Here is a 24,469-nt window from a genome sequence, read left to right on the forward strand (position 1 = left end):
CCTGTTTAACTCTTATAAGGCGGCGGCTTACGTTGTCCACTCTTAGCCGTTTTCTTTTAACCTGACTGTCGGGATTCGACTGCCATTGGAGCAGCTTGTTATCTGCTGAGACAGCTGTAATGATTTTTCAGCTGCATGTGTCCCGTGTGGGTTTGAGGGAGATGTTGTGACAGAGGACCGAATTTTAAGGCATGTCCTCTGGGCCATGAAGAGAGAGACACAGGCTTCATTGCACTTAAGAGGGCCAAATGAGGATGGCTGAATCCATGCACACTCACATACATGCACACTGAATCAATCTGTCACCAAATCCTACCACTAAGGGCCATTACTGTCCCAGCCAGCTGACAGCTGGGCTCCTACCCACACACAGAGATCATGTACACTGAGGGTTTTTGGGGAACACTGACATGCCTAAAAATTATCATAATTACATCAAACAAGTAAGCATATTTATTATATTAACCAGACTACAACATGATGTGTACCACCCATCCTAGAGGAATCCTTTACTTCTCAGACATTACACTTTCATAGCTTAAGCTTGCTAAACTCAGCTTAGTTTAGCTTTTTTTTTAGCTTAGACTTAATTAACTTCTTGGTTATGCTTAATTTAATGGGATGGTTCACCCCAAAATGACAATTCTGCCTACATGACTCTAAATATGTAAAACATAAAGATGATATTTATTTTCCATACAAAGTCCATATGATAAAATTCAGTTGGGACCAAATTTGCTATGGACCCAATTGATTTTGGACAAAAACCAACATTACAAAATATCTTTTAAATCATACACAAGATGAGAGTGAGTGATAAGCCTTTTTTTTGAAGTGCCTCTATTTATGAAAGGAGGTATAAAATTCATGTGGCAACCACTGCTCAGATAATCTGGTATTGGAATAATTTGATGAGAAATGTTTGAGATCATATTGGCTTCACAGTTTGAGGCCACACTGAAACTCAAGAATAAATAAAACGTCTCCATATAGTCTCAATCCTGTCTCGAAGAGACAATTCAGCTAGAGAACTCATTTCTTCTTCCAACAGGAATAAGGTGGTTGAAACAGGTTTTATTAGCTTTTAATAATTCTGTTGCCCTATTTCACCTGATTTGAAGATTTTCATGGATTTCATCACAAAGCTCATCCAAGCACTCAAAAGGCACATAACTCAGGTGCAGCCACTTATGTTGAGCACAGTTCTTGAACAGAAGAGCGGCATGCAATTTCCACAACAATTTATGTAGACTTCAATTAGCACTCCATGAGTACTCTCCAATCCTTCTTGATTGTTTACACTCATGTTGGCAAAGCTCACAATGTTAAATAAATAGATGATATAGAGATAGGTGGAGTGAAAACAGTTGCACTGAACATGATGTATGCAGAGGGAACTAAACTGAAAAGGATTTGCATTGCAAACCATTAGCATCCAGTCCACTGACACTGAGATCAAGCAATAGAAAGAAAACAGGCTGGAGCAAGATGTTAAAACTGATCCACTTCTCACTAAATGACTAAACATTAACTCCTGATAAAATCTGGCTTGGGTGATAGGATCGCAAGTGGCCATCATACAGATTGGATATTGCATTTGAATGCATCCTAATGTACAACATAGAAGGAAAGTCCATCATTGCAACGGATCACAGCACAACAATGTCATTGTTCAAATTAATTATGTATTTCACCTGTAATGTTTGTTTATTGTGTTTTTCTCCAGCACTCATGCACGCTGCGGTCTTCGGTAATGTGACGGCCATTATCCAGAGAATGTACTCGCGCCGCTCACTCTATCACACTCGTACCAAAGACCTCAAAGACTTCATCCGCGTGCATCGACTTCCCAAGGCCCTCGCGCAGCGCATGCTGGAGTGCTTTCAGACGACATGGTCGGTCAACAATGGCATCGATGTCAGCGAGGTAGTACTTTTACATGTACTTTCAATAATTTGTGTGCACAAATGAATTAATTGTCAAAACAAGTTCACAATTTATAAATCATGTGCAAACAATTGTACGGCAGATAATATGCTCAGTCATGTAGGGCTTTGAATTGCTGTTCTGATCTACTCCTTGAACACTTGTTGGGTTTTCTTGGTTTCTTGATGCTGAGAGGATGTTAACTGACCACAAATGAAAAAGAGAAAGAAAAAAGTACACTACTTATGGAAAGTGCCAAGAATTTAACAAGTTCAACAAGTGTCAGAGCTACTATTTGTTGAACTTGTTAAATTATTGGCACTTTCCATAAGTAGTGTACTTTTTTCTTTCTCTTTTTCATTTGTGGTCAGTTAACATTCAGAAGCTGTTGATGATCTTCAACCTCAGGAGGTCAAACTATTTTATGAGTTGATTAATTTTCAGTTAATTTTCTATGGGGTTTGCGATTTTCTGCTGACAAAGTTTTAAAATTTTGTAACAGCAATAGACATTATACAAACATCAAAATTAAATATACAGAATTCATTAAATATAAAATTGGATTTTTAAGGAATGATGATGTTATATGACACAGAAATGTACTGTATTTAGAATGTGCCTCTTCTGTGGTGCACTCTATCAAAGCAATACATACCTCTTTTGATGAAAAAAAAGAAGAAGAAAAAAAAAAAAAAAGAAAAAAAAAAAAAAAAATATATATATATATATATATATATATATATATATATATACAGTATATATATGTAATTAAAGATATAACCGTTTGACCTGCTCTGGCAATAAGTAAGTAAATGAATAAGGCAACAAAAAATCCTATTGATCCTATTTTGATAGTAAAATAAAAAAAATAATTATTGAGTACAGAGTAGCATGTTATTTTAAAATATCTTATTAACTTGGCTACTTTGGCAAAATTCATTCGATATTCCATGACCTCCAGGAGAAAATGTTTTTAACATTTACAGACAATGCATTTTGCATTTATCATTTATCTATGTTTTATCTCCCATTGGACCCGTAGCCTTACAGGCCAAAATATAGGAAATCTTATTAGCACTTGTAATTAAATATTATGCTCATAGTATTATATTTTATGTAATTTTAGCTCCTTTTCTTTATAACAGTTGATTCCAATTATTGGCCTTCTTGCTATCACTGGTGTGATTTGATGCATCTGTCTAAGATTAAAGCATATTATCCTTTTTTATTCTCTTTTCACTTCACCATGCTCTCTTTCTATCTCTCATTCTGTTTCATTATCCCTCATATCTTTTATCATTTGATTTTCTCTTTCCATTCATCTCATCTGTAACTCTGATCTGCTCATAAACAAGAGATTCCATCTTAAGTTCACAATGTATTTAATGAGCCCAATTCAAAACTCTCGTTACATAACTCATAACTGTCTCTTTGCTTTGATATCAATATACCCTCCCATTAAAGTCAAAGTAGAAGACTGATCTACAGTTTCTTTGCAGCACTTGTTTCCTTAAAGATCAACCGTAAATTGAATGTTTTTATGCTTTTCAAGAATGAGAAGTAAAAGTAAGTGTAAGTACTTCAAATAAAAGATTTCTTTGTCCTCTCCCAGCTTCTGAAAGACTTCCCAGATGAACTGCGGGCTGACATTGCCATGCACCTGAATAAAGAGCTGCTCCAGCTGCCTCTTTTTGAATCGGCCAGTCGAGGGTGTCTGCGCTCGCTGTCGCTCATCATCAAAACCTCCTTCTGTGCTCCAGGAGAGTTCCTCATTCGCCAGGGTGACGCTCTGCAGGCCATCTACTTTGTCTGCTCAGGCTCCATGGAAGTGCTCAAGGACAACACTGTGCTGGCTATACTGGGTAAGATTACACACAAACAGTAGGGTTCAGGAGATAATATAGGGTAATTCTACATTTTCCCTTGTCATCTCAATAGGAAAATGTGTCCAAATTTACCTGAATTCACACACACACACAAACACACACACACACACACACACACACACACACACACACACACACACACATGTTGGTTTTTGTGGTTTATGGGAACTCTCCATAGGCGTAATGGTTTTTATACTGAAGAAACTGTGTGTGCTACTGCCCTACACCAACCCTACACCTAAACTTAGCCCTCACAGGAGACTTTGTGCATTTAGATTTTCAAAAAAACACCATTTAGTATGTTTTTTTAAGCCTTTTGAATTACGGGGACATAGGCAGTGTTCTCATAAACCACCTTCATATTGTAATACCTCTGTCATACCCATGTCATTATACAAATTTGTGCCCTCATAAACCACATAAACATGCACACACACACACACATAATCAAATTGTATATTGCGTTTTAAACAAGTTTTAAACACTACGGCAGCTGGCTTATAAAAAAACTGATTACAATTCCATTAGGTGCCACTAAAATGACCCACTTTTTATTAAAACTTTTCTGATTAAGGTTACCAGGTAAAATATGTGGTGTTAACTGTGGAAAACTGAAAATAAACAAATCAATTACATTCAGACTCAAAAGCCATTTCAAGCACTGTACAGCTTGTGCAAATGCATTTCTGTCAGTCATGGTGGCTTATTCAATGGCTCCTATATTACAATTTCACAGCAATTTCAATGTCCATTTAAATTCCTCCTACCTGCCACTATTAATTGTGCTTCCTGTGTGATTTTGAGACAGGCCAATACGATAAAAATTGCCCACACATGCACACACACTATCCATTAATATCATTGTATAATTTCTGACATAATTCAGACATTAAAAATGAGCAAAATAATGGCTTTTTTAAAGCACCTTAACACACATACACACACACTTGTTCAACAAATCTCATCCTCCCACTATCTAGTTCTAATTGTTTCGAGGGAGGATTCTCATATCATTTTCAAGTCTATTGAACAGTAACTATCCCCCTCCCCCCATTATACACACACACAGTTGGCGCATTGGCTTCATTTTCTCATCAACTGTCTCACTTTGTTATGCATATTAATGCATATATTATCTGCAAGATTCAGCTACTGTTGATGATTAGGTTACGTGTGGTTTCTCTAATGTGCTTGCCAATACATGACATGCCAAAACATAGTGAGCTGCCTGTCTCAGCAGCTACCTTCTAAATGTGTGGTTACATTTACCATTGTTCAGTGATTTTCACCTGCAGAAAACAGTAATTTCAGTCGGAATCTGTGCAGCCAGGAGCTTCACGCAAGTGTGAAAAAGTTCCCCACACAGATTTTTACTTGTATTCAAGTTGGTAACGCAAATTCACACTTACCAACATAATGCTGCTTGGTTTAAAAGTGACTTCTGTGCTCATGCATTGCTACACCATTGACAATGGGCCTTTTTGCTACAAAATTACGCAGCAATTTTGCTAATGTGTTACCACATCTTAAAGTGATAGTTCATGCAAAAATATTAATTCTGTCATTAATTACTCACCCTCGTGTCGTTCCAAACCCATAAGACCTTTGTTCATCTTTGTAACATAAATTAAAATATTTTTTATGAAATCCGAGAGCTTTCTGATCCTCCATATTTTAACGATGTCCTTACTATGTTTCTGTGCCTTGACTGTGGTAGTTCCCTTACTGTCTATGCAGGGTCCGAAAGCTTAATTGTGTTCTGAAGGTGAACAAAAGTCTTACAGGTTTGAAACGACATGAAGGTGAGTAATTAACGACAGAATTTCCTTTTTGGGTGAACTATCCCTATAAGGCAGCATTCTAATGGAAATAGAACCTCATAAGTGACAGACATGCTCAACATGAAGGTTTTAAATTCAGGATGTAGATTTTACACTACCTGGTTTTTATCATCCAAAATAAAATAAAATTAAATTAATGTAATATTACCATGAACTGTACAGGCCCAACAATATGCAATATTATTAACACACAAAATGCTCAAAGCACACAGGAGGCTCGTCGACTCACACAGTTTGAGATGTTGGAGTTTAGCATGTTGCTAAGCTAACAACACAATACTAGTATAGTATAGAACATAAAAAATACATGCCACATACCCAAATTGGGTAAAATAGTCAATTTTATTTGGATTAAACATTCTTTTAATGTAATATTTTAAAATTAATTAAATGAAACATTTATAATCTTTGCTTCTCTTAACTGGTACAACTTGTAAAGGATATGTGGATATGTGCCTTTAAATTTGTCCAAAACAGCATATCTTAGAAGGGAGCATACATTTCAGCTTGCAAATATCCCTTGAAATGCTTTCTCAGTATAGGCAGCTCTCTAGGATTTTTATAACAGCATCTGAGACCTACAAATTCCTCATTTTTTCCCATTGGCTATGTTGCGTTTGACCAGTTGACTAACCTAAGAACATCTTTGCCCAGAGCTGATATAAATATGAATTCTGCATCTTGACATTACCTTCTACTTTCATGCTGTAAGAGACATTAGCAATCCAGCTCACATGTATTTGAGTCTGTAATTGCTATTCAATCTGTCGTTCCCACACTTACATGCGCATTCCTAACATACTCTCCAGTCCCGTACTTATATGAAGAAAAATGTTGACACACAAACATATAAAATGGCAATCTGATGCACATAGAAATTTTCAGGAAAATATAGTGTAGCCACTCAAATTTGAGTCAAGCATGATTTAACACTGAAATATGTTCTGTTGAAATCTTTGGAAATATGTGAATATCTCTCCATGCACTGCACTAGAAAAGGTCAGTGCTTTTTATGGTATTGTAGGGCTTAATGAGCTCAGCAAGCAGCCCAGATGTGAAACCCAGTAGTATTCATGAGAATTCATGATTTTATGACCTATTGTGTCCTACAGCGAGGCCCTTAGCCTACTAGTTGCTGCAGTAACTGCCCTGTAAGTTACATTTGATGACAAATAACAATGGAATCAGAGATAACTGCCATGTAAATGTCTTTTTTCTTCTGTGAATCACATGATCTTCTACAGTATACTGTGAGGACATCTATTAGATAAATACTCAATATGTTAATGAAGCAGAAATGCAATGACACCTTGTCACACTTTTCACTCAATATACATCTCAATATTTCTTCATTTTTGAAAAGGTTGTTTTATATGTGTACAAAGAGATATTGTACATTTCAGCTATTACTGTCCTGAAAAAAAAACAACATAAGCATAACACGTGTTGGGCTCAGTTAACCTGTCATATTGAGACTGATTTGAGAATAGTATATTTCAAATATTAATTGAATATAGCAAGATTGTGAAACATCAAAATGGAAAAATACTAAAATAACACAAAAAATAATCTAATGTATGACTGTCTATTTTTAACTAGATATTTGAAGTCATTGTGGCAACTAACCCCAGTCTATATTCAAATTGTCTGATTTCATTAACAAAAAATCTGTGCCTCGTGAAATGGCATGAATTGAAATATAAACCAACAGATAAAATTATGGTTCTGAAAGTAGCCACAACAGATGCATACATTAGTGATAAATAGCCTTTACTGCTATTCCTAATGACTTATTTTACATAGGACTGTGTATCATAAAGCAGTAATCAGTTCACTTTACAAGCCCATGGATAAAAATGTACTAATACACACATGTATATAATAATATGAATAACAGGGGGAAAAACAAGTAAATGGAAGAAAAAAATTAAAGAAAAGCCCAGGGTTTTATTTCAATTGGAAATCATTGCCATAAACCGAGTCTGGGGTTAATTTAATTTAAAAAAAGTGATCACTTCTCAGCTTCATCTGAAAGGATTCATGGGAGCTGTACACAGCACAGTGGCCTCCCAAAAACCTTGCTGGGAAGCTTCTAGATTCAAGATAACAGCAGGCGAAACAGCCTTCAGCTGTTGGCAGAAGGAATCTTGATAAGCTGCTGGGATAAGAAAGCATCTCCTAACCTAAATATGAATGATAGCTAAAATACATATTTGCATATGCCTTATTTATTTATTTTTTACTTTGCAGTGTTTAACAGCAGTAGTTCTCTCCAAAATGAATTTTGTCATTATACACTCACCCTTGTTCCAAACCTGATGAAACAAAAAAGATATTCTGGGATAAGAATGGGATAAGATTTTGATTTGTAGAAGATGCAAATGTCAAATGAATATGTATTTTAGACTCAGAAACTGTACACAGTGTTTGTTGCTGCACAAACATACACAGGAACAGGGAGAACCTCCTTCATTTCTTCATAATCCAAGGATTTCTTCATAATCCTTATCTAATGTGATGCACCAGAGCATATAGGCCAGTGTAATGAACAAATGCTGTCCTGTTTGAGATGTATCAATGCAGTGCTGTCACAAACATCATCCATGTGCCTTTGAGGGTATTAGGACTGGATTTCAATTAACTCATTCTTTCTGTAATTTCTCTCTGCCTCGTTGTGTTCTTTTAGTTTAGTCACCCAGGACCCTCTTTGCCAGAGCCTTTCCTTTCAGTTTGTGTCTCCTGTTGCTTTTTTTTTTTTTAAGAAGACTGCAAGACCGCAGCTGTGACCATAGATGGACTATGAAACTTTTACTGTTTTTCTCCTTTCATCTGAGCGTGGAGCAGCTGTTCAACACACATCCTCACACTTTGTTTCTTAGACCCTTCATATGAGCCAGACCTTTTAAAAAAAATTTGGTTGGAATATTGAAAATGCATGCTGTGCTTTGTACCGAATTATACTATTTCTAGAAGATAACATAATCCATATATGACAAGGTGCCTTAAAAGCTGCTTCATACCAAAGGACAAAAAATAATTCAGATGCTTACAGTTTTCCATCATAAATAAACTATTTGTCATATCCGAACCCCCTCTTGTACATTGACCTTTTGAGAGCCTTTATTTCCAGATTAACTGTAGGCACAGTAAACGATGAACCAGAGCTCTCGCCGAGCTAAAGGTTCTTATGTGTGTGTGTGTGTGTGTGTGTGTGTGTATGTGGGTCTCTTTATCTCCAAATGCCTGAACTCTATTGCTCTGATCAAATCAAATATTGGCATGCAGCTAACCCACATCCACCTCTCTCTCGCACACTTAATAATTGATGGTCAATGCATTATTAAAGTGCTTTGACTATTAATGCAGACTGACACATGAAGGTAAGAACCATCTCCACACACATGGAAAATAATGTGGGAGGGAATGAATCAAGGAATGGGAAGAAGAACATGCCGTACAGAGGAAATAAACATAATACAGACAAATTTTTAATATTAAAGCTATGTTCCAAAACCTAGTGAGCTGCTTACCTAGTGTTTTATATAATATACAATGCTATGCAATGATTAATCGCATCCAAAATAAAGGTTTTTGTGTACATAATATATGTGTTTATATATATATGTACTGTGTATATTTATAATGTATATATAAATACACACACATGCATATATGTATTTCAGAAAAAAAATTATGCTTATATATTAAATATATTTATATATAATATATTTATATGTAATATAAATTCTGTAAATATAAATATATACATGTAAATACATCTAAATATTTTCAAAATATGTACTGTATGTGTGGCATATATATATATATATATATATATACATACATACATACATGATAAATAAACACAGCACACACACATATATTATATAAACAAAAACGTTTAATTTGGATACAATTAATCATGATTAATCATTGCCCAGCACTACAGTTTTTAGCGTTAGAAAGAAGTATTTTCACCAAGGCATTTATTTGAACAAAAAATACAGTGAAAACAGTAATATTGTCAAATAATAATACATTTTTTTATATATTAAAATGTTATTTATTGATGTGATATACAGGTATGTGTGTGTGTGTGTGTGTGTGTGTGTGTGTGTGTGTGTGAATGGACCATTAGACCAGGAGATATACAACCTTTAAGATTGAACTATTATGTCTTGAAAGGAAGAGGAAAAGCAGAGCTGTGAATGAATTCACACACACACATATTCAGGTACACATTATATAGCCTGCCTGTGCCCCATGCACGTCCACTCACTGTCACCGAGAGACTGTTTGGTTCAGTGTTTGGAGGATCTGCGTTTGATGTTGCACCACCTGCACACACGCAAAGTAATGGCACTTTCCTGTGGCGTTATTGATCTGACAGCTTGACCCGAGGATCCACAGGAGGCTCCGGAGAATACTGAGAGAGAGAGAGAGAATGAGAGACAAACGGATAGACAGCCAGGAAAACAGAGAGACAGCACGAGAAAAAGGCACCGAGCAAATTGGCAATGATTGATAAAAAATGAAAGCTTAAAATACAAGCGAACGATTAGTATAGACAGATAGCAATAAACACTTATTCTTGGAACCAGACCAATAAATACACATGCAGACACACAGACGTCTCTGAGCTGCAGTTGGAGTGGGAGTGATTGTCATTGTCTTAATTAAAGTTGTGACATGAAATAACTTCCTCCACCTAGACTCATGTCACCTCCCAATGAGATTACACGTGTTATTGCACTGTAGAACTACAGTCTGTCAAGGCTGTGAGGAGAACGAGAGACTGAATCGGAGAGAGCAGATATAGAGACAAGGATGGAAGGAAACAGAGAGATGGAGAGAGAGTTTCCTGTTAATGTTCTTTCACATGGCTTATGTCAGTGTTGCCTGATGCATTGATCTCCATGGATTGAATGTTTGAATGATTGAACGCTAGTCAAGCTCTGTAATGTGGTGCTTAAAGTTCAAACACTTTCAACTTTTATCCCTTTTCCCACTGACCTTTCAAAGTTCAGTCAATGATTGCCTTCAGTGACAGGTGATTCATGTGTGCATTTGCATATCTAATGATGTCTTCTAGAGACCAAAGCCACAAGAAATATTTATAATATAATCTTGAATAACTCTTTTCATTCATGTATATTTACAGTATTGTTAGCAAAATAATCCTGTTAATTGTATTTTTAAACAACTTTAAATTTACCAGCAGTTGTTTTTCTTGCTACAATCCTATGCACACTGATTTTTGTTATAGATAAACCACCATAAAAATCAGGCTTCTGTGATACTTTCAGGTTAAGGGCAAAGAAGCACATGACACTAAAATAATTACAGTCACACTTTATTTTAAGGTCCAGTTTTCACTATTAACAAACCATTAACTATGACTTTTGCCTCAATAAACTCCTAACTTGTTGCTTATTAATAATTAATAAGGAAGTTCAGATATTGGTTAGGATTAGGGATGTAGAATATGGTCATGGAGAACATGTGCTTTATAAGTACTAATAAACAGCAACGAGTTAATAGTGAGAATTGGTTCCTGTACAAAAATGGAAAATGAACTAAAATGGACATTGCAACCAAATTGTCTTTGCTATTGTGACACATATACAAAAGAAATGGCTTTTCAAACTATAAATATATTTTTTTTCTAAATAATATAAAAAAAAACAATGTGGGATGGGAATTGATTTTGTTCACTGGGAAGTGATTATAGAAAAAGAGCAATGCAAACTGAGTGGATGAATGTTTCATGTGAGTGGTTGCTTGAGGAAAAGGGTTGAAACTCATCTGGCCATTGGACAACATTTATTACCCAATCATCGAACCAAAGTGCATAAGAAAATAGTTTTTTATTTTTTGATTAAAGATTGTGAAGGCACTTTAAAAAAAAATCTTTAAAAATGTCCAAAATCTATAAGAATAGTCTATTTTAATTTCATGGTCCTAATGGAAGTCATGTGTAATCATTTTAGTGAAATTATGGAATCATTGGATCAACTAACAAATCGAGAATTTACAAGAACAGGAAAACATCCCTTCAGACCTGGCATGCCAAACAGTCACGAATAAAATTTCTGCCATATTATTTTTTATATGTTCAGATTCTTTTGATTGATATGTAGTTTGCAATTATAGTTTTGGGCAGAATGCATGGCTACTTTGTTGTCAGTTACAATTTTTCTCTCATAGGAAAGCAGAAGAGAACAAGGGGTAAAAGAGCAACAAAAAGGAGGAATAAGAAAGGAAGGTGCTTTGGCCAGTTGAAGGAAAAATGTTAAACAAACTGTATGTTCTGCCATGTTATCTCAGAGAAAGATACATAGAGCTCTTGAAAACGTGACAGTACAAACATGCAAATACACACACTCACATACCATGCATAATTGCCACACCTGCTTACTTGATGAAAGATGCACATATGGTCTACCACCCATCTCCTTCCCAGCACTGCTGAACTCAGTTGCCTCCAATGTGTGCCTTCCCAGAATGCAGTGCTCTGACACTTCAGCACACTTCAGAATTTGTCACTGCTTTCATAGTCCCTTTGCACCAAACCAGAATATATTTTTAGCCTCTATGCTGCCTTGTGTGCCCCTCCTGTGTGCCCCTCATTTTCAAACCTAGAACAGAAAGTTTTTCCTTAGAACTTTAGCATTGATTGACACTCTGTGTCTTTGTTTACTTGTCTGAACATGTTTGCACAAAATACTGGAGGGATCTAACATGCATCTGCAACTTTAAAAGCATACCTATGAATTTTGCATGACAAAGCCTGTGTAAGCCACAAATGAACTTCTATATGCTATTCTCAAACAGGAAAGGGGGACCTGATCGGATCAGACTCGCTGACGAAAGAGCAGGTGATAAAGACCAATGCAAATGTGAAAGCACTGACGTATTGCGACCTGCAGTACATCAGCCTGAAGGGACTGCGAGAAGTGCTGCGCCTCTATCCTGAATACGCCCAGAAGTTTGTCAGCGAAATCCAACACGATCTCACCTATAATCTGCGGGAGGGCAGTGGAGCTGACGTGAGTAATGCTTGCAAGCACACATGATGGTATTTAGGGCATAGGGTGTCAATCCCAGAGTAAAACCTTTGATTCAACAGCCTTGACTGTAAAGGTCAAGCAGTGTGTGCATGTGCTTTTTTTTTAGCCTGAATCATGTGCATGAGGGACTGAGGCAGTTACCTCGAACATACAGGTCAGGAGTCGATACATCACCTAGGATCGGATTATCAGTATTTTACGCTTGTGCAGTGGAGCTGATATGAGTCCTATAAATAGATCATCATTCAAACAGAGAAACACGATAAGTCGCCTCCATGATCATTTATTATGGTTCATATTCTCTGCTGTCAATTTTGTTTCTGAATTTTCCTATAAAATTATTTATTAGATGTAATAATAGAAACATTACACAAAGTGTTCATACAGTTTTTGGACAGTTCACGCAGAAATGAAAATTCGGTCATCATTTACTCCAACCTATGGAATATAAAAGAAGATATTCTTAGGAATGTCTGTTTTTTTTTTTTTTTTCCTGCAGAAGATAAAACAGTAATACAGGTTTGGAGCGACATGAAGGTGATCAAAGAAATTTCATTTTAGAGTCAACTATTCCTTTACTTGGCAAAGCTCAGATAAAGTGGTCTCTATTTACACTTTTTCTTTTTGTTTGAATCCTATTAATAATTTTGTACATTTACATCCCATTGCTGATGAAGAGGGGAAAAAATATTTCATTTGTGATTTTTCTGTAACTCAGCTAGTACAGAATGATGCTAACAAAGCTCTTAAAAGGACATTTCCAGGCTATATGTGACCCTGGACAACAAAACCATTCTTAAGTAGCACGGGTATATTTGTGGCAATAGCCAACGATACAGTGTATGGGTCAAAATTATTGATTTTTCTCTTATGCCAAAAATCATTAGGATATCAAGTAAAGATCATGTTCCATGAAGACATTTTGTAAATTTCCAACAGTTGGCCATAGTGAATTTGTGCATGTAGAGTTACTCGTTAGTCAATGAATTCATGAGCTGTGACCTACAGACTGGAGGTATGTGTGTGTAACGCTGCAGTGCCCACATCCACAACCAGTGGAATACAAAATGAATTCCCATCTGCAGTCTTTGGCATCTTTCCTTCCTTCTTGCACATTCTCGAAGTCCGTGTCCTTTCCCTGACTAAGATAAAGCCCCTTCCCCCCTCATCTTCAGTATGCACATGTGTGCCTGCGCACGAGACCCCTCTCTTACACACATATACACACACACACACGTTCTCCCAGCCTTGAGTGTAACTTGCGAGGACAGGAATAGCAGCAGGCTGCGGTTTGGAGTGTGTGCCGATACTAAGAATAGCACAGAGGGAAGGCGGGGACTCCGTGCTGGCTGGGTCCCCCGCGCCTCGAGTTAAGATTGGATCCTGTAAGATAAAAATAGCAGTGAAACAAGAGGCGCGGGGTGGAGAGGTGCCTCTTTTCTCTCCTTTTCACTTTTTCCTGCAGTGCTGCTTCTGCAAGGTGTCACATGCAGCTTTCACTCCAGCTGGTCAAAGACATCGTTGTGTTTGAGGAGAGAAAGAGAGGGAAGGAATGATGGTTGGTGAAGTGGCAGATACATAACATGTAAATGTATAAGATACTGTTGCAGATTTAACCCTACCTTAAATCGTTTTTCAATAGGATATACAATTTTTTCAAAGCATTATGAAGGGATTTGTTTGATTTAGACCACCGAGTACACCCTATCAGCTGTATAGCAATGCGCTCTCAAAACATCTTAGCAACTGCATAGAAATGCCCTGGCAACCAGCAACAATAGCTTGGCATCTTGGCAGAGACTTTCGCATACACAAGCACTTAATTTCCTTCAGAAAATGTAAAAATCAAGTTTGTGTGTGCCATGAGACATAGCAGGTCAGCATCGATGCTCATTTCACATGTGTGCAACCCCAGAATGCACAAGGAATACCAATGAACACATGCTTGCACATACATTTGCACGTAATTGCAGAGCTGGTGAGAATAGATGTGTGATTATTGGGGAAGCTTCCCTATTACTGTTCGTCTGTGTGTGTTTGTGCACTAGAGCTTTGGGAGAAAAAGGTAATGCTTTCTTTCCTCTCTTTCTTGTTATACTTTGCTGGAATTGACTGAATTTGGCGACTCGAGGGACATGGAAATGCCAGAATAAACACCTCGTTCTCTGGAGGGGGGGGGGGGGGAGTGAAAACTTCTGTAGAATCACCAATTTAAGTATCTTGCACACATGCACACACGCTCCCCTCGTGCTACTGGAGTCTGTGTTACTAAGATTGGAAAGAGATTGCTAAAAATAAATTTTGCTCTAGGTGGGGTGTGGGACTGCAGACAGAGCGTGGGGGTGGAGATCATGAGAGGAACGGGGAAAAAACAAGATGCGAAGAAAGAGAGAGGCAGGTTGCGGAGAACGGGAGGGGGGTTGCAGATAAAGATGGAGAGATTTCAGTCAAATTGAATAGGGGAGAATTAGTGGCGGGATAGGAGGAAAGGGAAGGGTGAGATGTTAATTAAGATTTGCTCAAAATATTTTATTATTTTTCCTTCTCGGTTTATGTTTGTTAGTAATACAGGGATGCAGGCTGTGTGTGTGTGTGTGTTGCCACCCTATAGCGACGGACTTTGATTGACATAGTCTTTTATGTGTTTTGACAAAACAAAAATAAACAGTGCCGCCTCTCCTTTCTGCAACCTCTTATGTGGAGCAGCAGGATAACGCCGCTTGCAGCCATTCTTTTTATGACATTCTAAGAACATGCAGTACTGAGAGTTTACAACCAAGAAAACTAAATAAATTTTTAGCTTCTACAAAGAACAGTGTTTTTGTGGGCAAAAACCAATTGAGGTTCCTTAATCTAGTACAATGGAAAATATGCAGAGTTGAGCTGGAGGTGGAGAAACATGGTAGAGAGGAACACGAAAAATCAACAGGCTGTGTTAGTCTGCCACGCACTGGTCATGACCCTTTACTACCCATTTGAAAATAATTTTTAGAATTTATTGCTATTGAAGACCAAGAATGGTTTCATAAATATAAACTGTTCTTTAATAACTAGATTTGCATTTTTAGAAGGAAGTGTTTGCAAGAGTGCAGTAGAATAGTGTTAATGTTGGAAGTAACCCTAGGTTCAACACAATGCCACAGTTTCATGGCAGTGAAAAGTGATTATAGATGGCTAAATAGATGTAAGATCTCAATTTAGCTTGCAAATAAATGCAGGTGAGAAGGCCAGTCACTATTCAGGATCCAAACATTGTAGAAACATACTGTATATACACTAACATTCAAATCTCTTTATTTGATCAAAAATACAGTAATATTGTGAAGCATTACAACTTAAAAAAAAAAAAACTCTTACAATGTAATTTACTTCTGTTATTTTTTTTAAAGCCATTACTTCAGTCTTTAGTGTAACATGATCTTTTAGAAATCATTCTAATTTTCATTCTATCATTTAATCATTCTAATTCAAATTTAACATTAAATGTTAAAAATAATGGCTTTCAAATATACTGTAAAGTTGAACGGCTATAATAATGGCTAAAATTAAGGGGGAAATGCATTTAATAGAGACATCTGTAGGCCTTCATTAATAATAGGCTCCTTAGTAAAAAGCCATTAAACACATACAGTACTTAATATACAGTATTTAAAATGTACCATCTTCATGTTGTTTCCATATTAATTTGAAAATTCAATGTTGGAAATTTGGAAATTATCACAGTATAAATATATTATGCTGATATGTGATTAATCCCAATTAATTACTGAAAAATGTGATTTAATTATTTTTTTTTAAAATTGATTGACAGAACTAAGTATAAATAGAAATCTAATTATTTTAATCTTAATTAAAATGTAGAAGGATTTTTGGGGTTTATTTTGCAAAAAGTAAACAGATGGACTGTCTGTACATTATCCCAGTTATTATTACACAATCACTTATCAAATAAATCAGTACATAGACATGAAATATCTGTGTATGTTGAATAATTTTTTTAATATGTGCCATGAAAGAGTCCATAGAGAGATATTAGATTAGAATCAGAATTAATTTTTCCAGACAGGTGTATATAAATATCCAAGATATACATCTCAAAAATATAATACTTCTGAAATTAAAAGGTTCAAATTATATCTAAACAAATGATCAGAATCAGAAAATTAAGAGGCATGAGCTGAAAAATAATAATAATAATAAAATAGAATGGTTGAGAAGTACAGTGTTACCTTGCAAGTACTGTAGTAAAATAGCTCTAATTTTACCACTTAAACTCACTTCTGCTGATCAAAGGCATGTGTATCTACTGCGTTTCGTACAGACACAAACATAACTAAATCTGCTCTGTCTCTCTCAGCTGGACTGGGAAAGCAACGGTGGTCTGGTGAAGAAACTTCCTGCTATCCGTGAGGACGAGGAGAATGATGAAGAGCAGCACTCAGTGCCAAGGGCCCCACGTTCTCCCCTTCGCCTGACCCGGGGTCTCAGCTCCCCCCTGAGATCGCCTCTTCTCCCCCCTCGCCCCTTCCGCCCTCCGTCAGACCACACGCGACCCGCCACCCTCCAGATCCCTGTGGTCAGTTTCATCAGCGCTCCTCCAGAACTCAGCCCCAGGTACACAGACACATCACACATCACGTCCTCAATGAGCTGTAGCGCTCTGGTGGCTCTCATAAGAACTTTACTGATTTACATAATTTAGAAGTATCCAGCTTCCATGACAACCAATTTGGGTGGAATCGCTGCTTGCTCTAGTAATTGGCTCTTCAATTTTATACTAAGCAATCAAGACTCATCTAAAACTTGAATTTAATGAGCAAAAAGTAAAGGAATCCACTTCTATCTAGGCATTTTTATATTACAATACCAGTTAAAAGTTTGGAATACTTAAGATTTTATTATGTTTTTGCAAGATGTCTCTAATGCTCTTATTTTTATATATTTTAAGATGGAGTTAATTCTTGTGATAGCAAAGCTGAATATTTAGCAGCGTCACATGATCCTTCAGAAATCATTATGGGAATAGATTACTGTACATGAACAACATGATGTCTCTGCAGGTTTGTGGACGGCATTGAGACAGAAAGCAATTCCAGCTCAACACAAAGGTTTGAGTTCGGTCCCACCCTACCTCAGAGCGGTCCTCCATCCCCTTCCCCAGGTACATACACAACTACAAGAGAGAATGTGATTTCTGGAAGGAAATGTTATGAAATAATATTTCCAAAAATAGACTGTCTTGCACAGTCAGACTTATATGTAGCTTATTCTGTCCAAGAACCGCCCACTTAGATAGGAAAGGACCATCTGACCAATATGTAAAACAGCCAACTATTTTTTTACGTGACATTTAGGGCTGGTACATCTGAAATTGCATATGAACCTCAAAGCAATACAGAATATTTTACTGCTCAGGGATATTTGTCCCACTAAATGTCTCGATCAAAACTCTTCAGTACCTTTGAGGATAAGACTTGATGCCACAGACCTTGAACTTTACAAACCTTAGCAAATCCATTTATTAATGTTTCCTTTCAATCATTCATCGTAACAGTTTGGGAACTTCACTAATGCAACTTCTGATGTACAGTGACTCAGTGAAATTAAAGCTGGCCAATCAGATTGCAGCTCTTACAAGTTTTGTATGCATCAGAAGGTCAGGGAACATTCTGTCGCAGTAAATTTATGTTCTTCATCCATCCAAACTTTCCTCTTCCTCTCTACAATAAACAACTCATTTTGTGTGGGTTTGTGTGCAGTGAACCAGGAGCAGCTGGAGACCAAGCAGAGCATTACCAAACTGAGTGAGGAGGTAAATGAAACAAACACATTCAATCAGAATAAATCTAATTATATTCAACATAAATATAAATATGCTTTCCCTGGTTTCACGTCAGTGTGACACAAACCTCCAGACCAATTACAGTCTCAAGTACTACAACAATGTGAGAGTTTTAGTACTTGGAACCGGAATAGGTCTCGAGTCTTGGGGCAAGACTGAGTGCAGGACAAGACCAAGATCATGGAAACATGGTCTTGGAATCAGACAAAATCCTAAGTACTACAACACTTGCACAGCATGCAGGTTATAAAATCATTTTATATCTGCGAAGATATCTGAAAAGTAGATCAGGCTCTACCAAAACCTATAAGCCACTAGAGGCCATGCATTACATTGATTTTACCACTTTTAAGTGGCTTTTTTTATTGATTTTTGTAAAAAGGCTGCACTACAGCAATATCATAAAATATATCTTTGTTCAGTAAGTACAGGATAATATAGAGTCAGCTGGTCAACATAGCAAAATAAACCCAGACAGATTGATCAGGACCTGGATGCCAAGCCAAAAGCTCTTTATATCCTAAAACGGCTTAATTTTATGATTCGAGAGACATGCAGCCACTATAGCTGTAAGGAAATAGTTATCTGGGACATTGTTTAATGTGAAAAGTTCCATGTCCCCTAACTTACATTCTGTTGATCTCATTCACAGATGACTAGTCTATCCCAGCAAGTCTCTCAGCTGAGCAAAGAGCTACAGGAAATGACACGTCTCCTCCAGCCCTTGCTTGTCATTGGATCTCAACCTTTCCTGACAGCCCTCAGTCCAACAATGCCTCCATCTCCCAGCAGTAGCAGCGGTCCAACAATATCCACGCCACCAGCTCCTTCGCCCATAGCCCCATTGTCTGCACCACTCAGACCTACTTGCTCCCTATTGGACAGTGCAGACACTGGGAGCATTGGCTTGCCCAGCTGTCTCATACCCACCAGCCCGCCACGGAGACCCCAAGCACAGGCTCAGGCAGGCTGTTGGAGGGGACCTTCCTTACCAGTCCTTCTTTCTCCAGTGTCAGCCCAAACGGAGGGGGAATGCACCCAGGCAGCTTCGGCCCAGCCACCGCAAACCAGCCATCCCGCATCCCCATCTCTAACCTTTTCCTTCTCGCTCCCTTCTTTCCGTTCCCAGTCTACTTCCTGCTCTCCCTGCCAGAGTTCTCACCGACCTGCCAGTCACAGCAGAGGTTTGCTACCTCAACCTCCCTCACAGGACACCCCACCTCCACCACCCTGTCATTGCTCTGCACCACCCTCGATCAATAACTCCCCTGGTGACCACAGGCTGGGGATCAGTCCGTTTCCCTCATCCCCTTCCTCCACTGTCACCACCCCTTTGGTCCAGCCACGGTCGTGCAGTCCTCCTTCTTGTCCGCAAACCTCCCCACCCTTGCCCTGCTCCCTGGACTCCCTGCCAGAAACCCAAGCCTCCTTTGACACCTTACAATCCCCGCAGAACCCCAGGCCGGGACCTCCTCAGTTAGAGTTTGAGATGCAAGAATGGGCAGCAGGAGGGAGGCCTTCCACAGAGCATATCAGCTTCATAGATGAGGAGGGACCAGCACTGTGAGAGACTGAAAGATGAATACTATGACTAGTTGACTTAGCAAATAGGGGAGCGGTGAACTTGGTCGACTGCAACTGCCCCAACACACCCACATTCTGAATGACAGACACAACTGATTGCTGTTCCTTCAGGACGACACTCTTGAAATTGGACAGCTTGTGGCTCTGTTCCAAACCCTAGTGAGCTATCTACTTATAAACAGCATTTTTACATTTTAGCATTTTATGCATTCAGTGAAAAGTTTTATCCATCATTGTCCCACATTCTTAATACAAAACCACACAAGAGTCTAAAGCTGCATTCATAACATGCCGTAATTACTGTTATTCTAATTATTCTTGCATTGTCATAGTCAATTAATAGAATTATTAGACAGAAATATTACAGAAAGCCTACATCTTACTGCTGAAGCCTCTGCTATTTTGAGTGTTCCCTCATGTTGTAGCGGTCAGGTGGTACAAGTTGAAGCTCAGAAAATTAAGTTTAAGATATAATTACACAACCTAAAAGGATGTGAATGCTGTTTACGAGTCGTAATCTCGTAATTGCGGTAATATCAACACGGCAGGAATGCACATTTGTTCACAGCAGACTCCGGTCTCATTTTAGCATGCTGCTATGCTAACGCTAACAGAACTTGTCAACAAAAGTATTGAAAGGAACAGTTCCATCTAAATATAATTTAAATTGTTTAGTCTAATATTGTGTGTCAGACTCTATTGGAACCAACTGTGAACAGGTATCTTGTGTTGTTGGTTAGGCTAATGTGTTTTGATGTTTTTTAGTATGGATATGGGAACTTTTCAGCTGGTCAGGCTGAAAGAAAGCTGTTTTTCAGCAAGGAGAATTGCTACCCATAAAAACTTTCAATTCGGTCATCTTTGAGGTTCCCTTTTGTTTAGAATGCTCGTTTAGATTGTAGTTAATTACCTTTGTAGACAGCTTATAAAAAGGCAGCTTACTATGATTTGGAACAGAGCAACTGTGGTATTCACCACTTGGGATCACCTCAGTACTTGACACCAGCCAGTCACTCTCCTCTGAGCACAACTTCATGAAGTTCCTCTTCTAAAGGCATTATGGGTCCTCACAGGCATCAAGGTGGACATAAAGCGTGGTGACCAGAACTGCAAGGATCACGCTGTGGTCATATCTTGCTATGGGAATTTAATACAAGTAAAAGTGCACTGATTATCTTGCATAGCTGTGCACTAATCATGCACAGAATACAGGAAATGTTAGGTGGTGTTTCTTATCTCTGTATTACCAAAACAATGTTTTTACACTACAAATTCCCCACTTTGTGAATCGAGTTCATATCTGAATTTCCAGAATTTATAAATGAATGAGCAGTCACAACACATTATCCATAATACTTCATTAGTTTCATCCAGTCTGTCCCAAGCCACTTAACACATTCACTTGCCAGAATCATGAGTTACATATTTAGTCAGAATGGAGACCTTGGGAAATGCCTGTCCTCCACTTCTAGAAAATGATAAATTTCAGTCGGTTTATAGATGTATTCCTTATATTCAGTCAAAACAAATATGATTAGAGGACATATACAACCAGGGTCCAAAATTAACTTTTGCGACACCTGCATGTTGGATGAATTGAGATAATTGATCATTCATATGGTAATTTGTTCATTCTATATATATATATATACACACACACACCTCTACCTATGGCAACTGATTTATTTAGCACATTGTGCCGTTCACAGTCTCACAATTAAGCCTCCCATCAAAAAACAAAACAAATTTGATTTCCTTTAGAATTTGGTTTCATTTCAGTGGTTTAAATGTCACAAATGTGCTGCCACATTTCTAGAGCTATGACAATAATAATAAAAAGTTTTAATGGTACATTTTCCATCGAGTTAAAAGTTCAAATTTTCACTTGCATTGTATAGATTGGATTTGTTCAAGTTACAGAGCAGCCAATCGTTCATATAGTGTTAAAAAAAAAATGTATGTGGAAATCGCTAAAATCATTACCAGCCATCTGGCTGTTTCATTTACTTGCCAAAGCCAATTCACTCACATTTGCACTTGGCAAGTGTTAATTTTTGACCCTGCACACACCATGCATGACATGCCAAGCATTCTAGCATGTATTAGCCTAATAAGTCATGTTCTGTTGCCATGTTACACCTTTAAAAGAAGTCATAACAGGCATACTCAAGAAAATCATCAGAATACATACTTAGATCAAAATGCTCAAACTACATCATTGTAGCATGTGAAACAGCAACCATATTTAGCAGACTATGAAGGGGTCGGCTTACCATATGCTGAGCAGTCCACGTAGGGTTCTGAGAGCTTGGCATGACACTTAATGAACAGCCATAGAAGTTAGCATATCTACAACTGAAATAAACACATATACACAGCTTTAGCCATCCAACCAGCGTGCCTTCTCATGAAATATAAATGAATAATCTAATAGCGCTCCCCATTTTTCAGCATTCACAATACTTATATAAAAAAAAAAAAAAAAAAAAAAGCTGTTGGTCATTTCACAGTAGAGAGCACTGCACTTTTATTTAACTGATCTATTTATTTAATGATTTTATGTATTTATCTATCTATCTATCTATCTATCTATCTATCTATCTATCTATCTATCTATCTATATGCTGTCCTGATAAGAATAGACTCCCATGAGAAACCTCACAGATGATTCTTGCAGCTGGTGCCCACAGAAGCAGAAACACCTCAAACTGAATTCGTTCCTCACCACCGTGTGCTTATGGATTTCAGTCATGAAGATCACCTCAGTATCTCTGATATCTGATGACCAGCAAGAGACTGGCTGAAACCGAGCAGCCAGTGTCACTTCTTTTCACTAGTTGCCATATAATTTGGCACAGCTCTTGGAAACAGACTGATATCATCTCGTTTTATCAGTTTGCTGAGGACACATGGCACGTGTGCCATCTGTCCATCCTGACTAACGTGTACTTGCTTGAACAGGGAAAGGGCGCGTTGTTTATAAGACAATAGAATACTTTGGTTTCTATTTTCTTTATCTAGGTCAGGGGGTACGAATATGGATAGTAGGAACTTTGATGATTTTTGAACTTTGGGGTCTGGGGTTTCCTGCATGTCCATTTAATTTGCATGAGCAATGTGCCTGCATATATGGGGGGAAGGGTTGGGCTGCACGACCCAAGGCAAACAGGGGTCCAGATGTATTTTATCAACTGTAATGAGCTTTATGAGAGACACTTACCAGGATAATAAAACAAAAGGTGACATTTTCTAAGAATAAAGACTGCTGTGTTCCTTTTAAAACTACTTTATCAGAAGAATTCATAAAATAAAAAGGCATATTTGGTTGATTTGAAATAATTATTTCAAGTCAACCGAATACTTTAGTTTGTCACTTTGTTTTTTTTTTTTTTTTTAATTTTCGGCTACATTTTTGGACACAAAAGTAGAAGAAAGGTCATTTGGATTCAAACCAGAGACTGTAAAAAAATTTTGTAAAATTATTTGTAAAAAAATAAAATAAAATCATCAAAACCTATCATGACACCACACCCCGTTTTTATAGCATCAAATAACTTAGCAAACTTTAAAAAAATGGACACTTGAACATAAATCAGCATTGTAAAAATTAAAATCATGGACACCATCTTTGGGAAACATTTATTTGAAGTGCAATTTGATTTTTTAGTTTGGCTGAACGGCCCATTTGTTTACTAGAAGAACGCAGGGTTTAAGACCTATTCCAGATGGCAGCCACCAGATGGCAATCAAAATGTTTTGGCTTGACTTTTCAAGATGTGCATTTTTCTTGATTCAAACATGTTTTTCCCATACGAGCACCAAGGCTAAACATATCTGAAGCATGTGATAACTGCCAGAGTTCATCTTCAGTTAGTAATTCAGAATATTTAGATTTTTCTGCTCATTTCTGTGCTAGAAGATATATTATTTGGGAAAAATAGGTCACAGGCAGGATTCAAACGAGTTTTTCCAACATAAGCACCAAAGCCTGACATTCCTAAACCATGTGATATCTGCTAGGCCTCATCTCCAACCTCTTCTGTGCTAAAAGCCCTTCCCAACCCAGAAAAAAAGACACAAAGCAGTGGGCTGCACCACGGCAGAGGCCTGCATATATGAGTGGAAACATTCACTATAGATCTTCAAAAAGAGGGAGTTATGAGGACACTGATTTGTGTAAAGATAAAGGGAGTGAAAATAAGAAAACAAGGAACCTGTGTAAAGAGCAACAAATTTTCACCTTCTATTTGGGGTTGGATGGTTTCTACGAAATGTCTTTGTATATGACCCAACATGCTGCCTCTCCAGATATACCCACAT

At 37.6% G+C, this 24,469-nt stretch overlaps 1 protein-coding gene across 1 annotated transcript in view; it reads left to right on the top strand.

Moving 5' to 3' along the window:
• Positions 1-22,613, top strand: part of LOC306875729 (voltage-gated delayed rectifier potassium channel KCNH8-like) — a 116,871-nt gene extending 94,258 nt beyond the window's left edge. The window contains exons 9-15 of the mRNA XM_079426438.1: positions 1,727-1,926; positions 3,539-3,788; positions 12,488-12,702; positions 17,081-17,337; positions 17,784-17,884; positions 18,483-18,535; positions 19,218-22,613. Coding sequence (XP_079282564.1) covers positions 1,727-1,926; positions 3,539-3,788; positions 12,488-12,702; positions 17,081-17,337; positions 17,784-17,884; positions 18,483-18,535; positions 19,218-20,132 — 1,991 coding nt within the window. The 3' untranslated portion in view covers positions 20,133-22,613. The remainder of the gene's footprint in view (positions 1-1,726; positions 1,927-3,538; positions 3,789-12,487; positions 12,703-17,080; positions 17,338-17,783; positions 17,885-18,482; positions 18,536-19,217) is intronic.
• Positions 22,614-24,469: the final 1,856 nt, after the last annotated feature.

This window comes from Barbus barbus, assembly GCF_936440315.1.
Source record: "Barbus barbus genome assembly, chromosome: 10".
NCBI lineage: Eukaryota > Metazoa > Chordata > Actinopteri > Cypriniformes > Cyprinidae > Barbus > Barbus barbus.